The sequence below is a fragment of the Orycteropus afer genome, unplaced genomic scaffold, assembly GCF_000298275.1.
Source record: "Orycteropus afer afer isolate SDZICR_OR568_19922 unplaced genomic scaffold, OryAfe1.0 scaffold00026, whole genome shotgun sequence".
In the NCBI taxonomy this organism is placed as follows: Eukaryota; Metazoa; Chordata; class Mammalia; order Tubulidentata; family Orycteropodidae; genus Orycteropus; species Orycteropus afer.
The window spans coordinates 17,653,156-17,658,584 of NW_006921613.1; the positions used below are offsets into that span (position 1 = coordinate 17,653,156).

The window sequence follows — 5,429 nt, forward strand, 5'->3', positions numbered from 1 at the left end:
CCAGCCTTCCTTCTGAGGAGTGGCTGGTGGGTTTGAACCGCCAGCCTTCTGGTTAGCAGTCAAGTGCCTTAGGCACTATGCTACCAGAGCTCCCAATATTTTTATCAGGATTATTTAAATTAAATGGAACACTTAAAATCATTTCCTGTATCATTATTACAATGGTACTTTCCCACGTGTAGGAAAAAACATGGTGCTGCTATAAAACAGATGTCATATATTATTTTACTTTTTCATATTTTCCTTTGTTTATTTGTTGCAGTGTCTGAATATATATATATCTTTTTTTTTTCTTTAAAACAGAGAGAAAAGTGACAGATACTATTGTGTTCTTTTCAATGATGAGCACCATTCATATGACCATGTCATATACAGTCTACAAAGAGCTCTTGACTGTGAGCTTGCAGAGGCCCAGTTGCACACTACTGCCATAGACAAAGAGGTTTGTGAGCTCCATTTTGAATTATGGTACTATCTTACAATAGCTTCCTGGCAGTCACATGTTGACTAAACCTTCACCACATGCTTTAGTCTTATTTTAAGTACAGCTCCTCGTTTATTCATTACATCCTAGGTAAATTGGATAGAACTTTGATTTGTGTGTGTATGTATATGTGTGTGTGTTTTGTAGTTTTGGATAACTATTTGTAAACTTTCCTCTTTCATTCCAAATAACTGAAAATTTATTGTTTTGAATTTTTCCCTTGATAAATCCATATTGCATATTTTTGGCTAAGCATGATTAAGAATGTTAATTTAACTTTCATCTGCTCCTGTAATTTTTTATTGAATAAATGCATGAATTATGAAAAGTTTATTTTTCTGATATTTTAGCATGATTTATTAAAATTATTTTAATATAATATTGATTTTATGGCTCAGCTTTTATTAAGCATTCATCTAAACGAAATATGTTCTTCACTTGAGAAGTATACAATCTAGTGGAAGAAGCATTAGTAACTCAGAATTTTCCATTTCCCTCATGTACTTTTTGAAGAGACAGTTCAATTTAAAATTAAAACAGGGAGTTGACTTTCTTCTGTGTTTCTAACATATGTCTTATATAATTGTAAATCATTCATGAAAGCGTAAACAAGCAAGAGAAAACACAAGGTATGAACAGTTAATAATATTATTGGGCAACATTTGTCAAGCATTTACACATCTCAAACAAGGTATATGTTACATGTATTATCTCATGTAATCCTGAGACCAACCCTGTGAAATAGAGGCTATTATCTCCATTTCACAAACCTGTATCTGGTACCTCAAGATAGAGAGGACCTGTATCTTGGCACACGTATAAACCATGTCAACTATATCAGAATTGTGGTTTGAAGTGGTGCTTTTTAAACTTTAATGTGTATATGAATCATGTGGTAATTTTGTTAAAAATGAAGATTCTGATTGTAGGTTTCATGCAGGATAGGCAATTCTGCATTTCTAATAATCTCTCAGTTAATGTTGATGCTGCTGGTCCAAAGACAACATTTTGATTGCTTGTGTCCTGTTTAACATTTCTCTTCTGTACAAATAATTCTGTCTTTGCTCACTGGCTAAAGAGATAAGTTATTCACTTATATAATTAGCATATAAACATGAACTACATTTTGTCCTAAGTTTGGATGATCTTAGTTAAGGTTAGACATAGTCAAGTTAGGAGGTATGATAGCAAATCTGTGTTAATACGTTACTGGTCTCAGATTGACTGTATTTCCAGATTATTTATTATTATTTAACACAACTATAAAGTTGCAGCAGTATATTGACAGGGGACTTCCAGATATGCAAGCTGGATTCAGAAGATGTGGAATGATGGATATCATTGCTGATGTCAGATGGATCTTAGCTGAAAGCAAAGAATACCAGAAATATGTCTACTTGTGTTTTATTGACTGTGCAAAGGCACTTGACTGTGTGGATCATAACAAATTGTGGATAACATTCCAAAGAATGGGAATTCCAGAAATTTCATGCTCATGGGGAACCTGTACATAGACCAGGATGCTGTCGATCAAACAGAAGAAGTTTAAAATCAGGAAAGGTCTGATTCAGGGTTGTATCATTTCACCGTACTTATTCAATCTGTATACTGAGTAAATAATCTGAGAAGCTGGTCTGTATGAAGAAGAATGCGGCAACAGGATTGGAAGAAGAACCATTAACAACCTATGATAAGCAGAGGACACAACCTTGCTTGCTGAAAGTAAAGGTGGCTTGAAGCACTTACTGATGAAGATCAGACTACAGTGTTTAGTGTGGATTACACCTTAACATAAAATGAAAAGATCCTCACAACTGGACCAATAAGCAACATCATGATAAACAGAGAAAAGATTGAAGTCAGGGATTTCATTTTCCTTGGATCCACCGTCAACATCCGTGGAAGCAACAGTCAGGAAATCAGACGTTGTATTGCACTGGGCAGATCTGCTGCAAAAGATCTCTTTAAAGTGTTAAGAAGCAAAGATGTCACTTTGAAGACTAAGGTGTGCCTAACCCAAGCCATGGTTTTTTCAGTTGCCTCATGCATGTTAAAGCTGGACAATGAATAAGGAAGACCAAAGAAGAGTTGATGCCTTTGGATTGTGTTGTCAGCAAAGAATACTGAAAATACCATGGAATGCCAGAAGAATGAACAGATCTGTCCTGGAAGAAGTGCAGCTGGAATACTCTTTGGAAGCAAGAATGGCCAGACTTCATCTCACCCACTTTGATCATGTTGTCAGAAAAAACCATTCCCTGGAGAAGGATATTGTGCCTGGCAAAGTAGAGGGTCAGTGAACAAGGTGAAAACCTTCAACAATGGGGGTTGACACATGGCTGCAATGCTGGGCTCAAGCATAGTAAGGATTGTGAGGCTGATCCAGGACTGGGCAGTGTTTTGTTCTGTTGTACACAGGGTTGCTATAGGAGTCAGAGAAACTCAGTGGTACCTAACAGCAACATAAAGTACTTCATTTTCTTTTGATACTCTGATTGGTAGATCTGTCAAATCAGATTTATTGTATGGAAGTAAGTAGCTTTGGTAGGTTTGAGGAAGAATGATTGAAAACTATATTTCTCTATAATTAAGATTGAGAAAAATAAAAGATAGCTAAAGGCAGTCCTGAAAGAGGACAAAAAAGGTGAAAAATTAGCAAGCAAGAAGAAAAGAAAGAATAAGAAAGGAGAGTTAATCAGAGGCAGAAAAGAAGGCAAAAAAAAAAAAAAAAGAAGTGAAAAGAGAAGGAAAAGACAGAGGAAATAAGAAAGAAGATAGAGGAAAGAATGGAAGAAACAGAAAGTGAAGAACAGTGATTAACCAGCCTTTTTAGTCCTTCTAAATGATACCAATTAAAATAGGTATTGTTGCCCATATTACTATCGATACTGTGGTCATGGATCATAAAAGGAGTTTTAAAAATCACCTATGCTGGTGATTTTTGACTATCAGTTGTACATAGTGTAGTTGGGATGTTGGATTTTCATAGTAATTATTAACTATATATTTATATTCTGCTACTTCAGAAGGTATTTAAGGTAGCTATAAGCACAAATGCATTAACAGATCGTTAAAATAGCCTTCTTAGGGAGGATAATTTGAACATGTTGCTTTTATTCAGGTAGGAACCTGTTCACTGAAGTGAGTGTTCAAATGTAAAACAGGGAAAATAGAAAACCACAGATCTTGGCCATTCTCATATTGAGAGCACAATATCCAGTGGTCCTCTGACTTCTGCTTGAGTACTTGAAGGGTTTGGTTCTGTTATCTGTCTTTTGTTAGACAACTCTTATTCTTTGAAAAAAATGTCCAGTGTTCAGCCAGTATCTATCTCCATGTATTTTCTCCTTTTCAAGCTAATTGCTTTCTTTTAGAAAAACACACAGAAGATCTTTATGCTTGCAGATGGCAACCCATCACATTTTTAAGAAATCTATAATTTATTTAACTACTTTCTTCTATTTTCTTCAGTTCTTTGTCTTGTGATTACAAGCTCATACTGGCCAAGCTCTTTTTTTCTCTCCCCTTGGATAAATGTCAGATTGCCAAAGACCTTAAAATGTGGTTGTGGTGGTTATGTTTGTGTGTCAACTTGGCTGGGCAGCTGGATGAAGTATTCCTCATGATGAGACTGGTAATCACCTCCATGATGGAATCTACTGGGAGCAACTGAGTAGCTGCCTTTGGGTATATGGTCTACTTCCCGTATATAAGAAACAGCTTTGGAAATGGTCTCTAGCTTATGGCACGCATGGACCCTGCATGTAGCCGTGTTCAGCAGCCTGCCATGCTCTGCTGACCTTGGAACTTACAATGGACTTAAATTAATGGCCTGCCGTGTGGTTTGGTAACATCAGACTATGCCTTTTTCCTTGTCAACCTTGGGTTTGTCAGCCTCAGCCGCCAGCAGCTGTCTGAGTGAAGAAATGCCTCTAGCTCCAGTGGACTGGGAGTAGGAGGCAGAGCTGGATTCCAAGATTGAGGGGCTTTCACCCAGCACCTAGAGCCTGGCACTTTGAACTTGGACTTAAAGCCTCCAAACTGTGAGAGAATAAGTTCATCCCATTTGTGATATATTCTTTTCAGAGCAGCACTAGGTAACCAGAACAGTGTTACTCTTAAGTCAGTTCACTAAACACTTTTTCCCCTAATGAAGGCTTTTAGTTATTTATTTTTACACATAATATTTTATTGAATTTTTGATGAAAGTTTACACAGCAAGCTAGCTTCCCATTTGACAATTTGCATACAAATCGTTCTGGTGACGTTATTTACAATTTATTGCAATGTATCAACATTCTCTTTAATTGTGTTCAATTTGTTCCCTTTCCAGTGCTCTAGTTTCCCTGCCCCCTATCTTCTCATATATACTTTTGTGCAATGTTAACCTTTTGGTCTCATACTGACAGTTTTCAAGTAGGGCACAGATTTTACAGGTGATATCCCCTATTTTGTGTGCCACTCTGCTGTATCACTAAAAGGTGGTCTCAGATAGGCTTAGTTCTAGAAATGTCTCAGGATGACAGTCTCTGTGAGTTTTTCAGTCTCTGCTGTTCCAGTTTATGTGACTTTTTCTTTTTCTTTTTTTTTTTTTCTTTAAATAAGTATTTGAGTTCTGCTCTGTATTTTTTCCCATTCTATCTGGAATGAAATATCGTGCCCCCTGGTCAGAATGGTCTGTGCTAACAGCCAAGCACCATCTAATTCTTTTGGTCTCAGAGTAGATGAAGTTGTGGCTCATGTAGTCTTCATATCTTCTCTACTCTTTTGGTTACCTTCTTACTGTTTTGCTGCTAGCAGGTAGAGTTGTGTTTTAGAGGGCTGCTCACAGGCTTTTAAGACCCCAGATGCCATTAGGATGCAAAGCACGATTTTTGTGAACTATGCCGATTGACTAAGTTGTCCCATGAATCTATTGTCCTAGGCTGAAGGCTTTTATTTTATT

The 5,429-nt window shown here is 36.8% G+C and overlaps 1 protein-coding gene across 1 annotated transcript in view; it reads left to right on the top strand.

The window, feature by feature from the left end:
* Positions 1 to 5,429, top strand: part of UBR1 (ubiquitin protein ligase E3 component n-recognin 1) — a 224,454-nt gene that overhangs the window by 86,402 nt on the left and 132,623 nt on the right. The window contains exon 6 of the mRNA XM_007935324.1: positions 304 to 442. Coding sequence (XP_007933515.1) covers positions 304 to 442 — 139 coding nt within the window. The remainder of the gene's footprint in view (positions 1 to 303; positions 443 to 5,429) is intronic.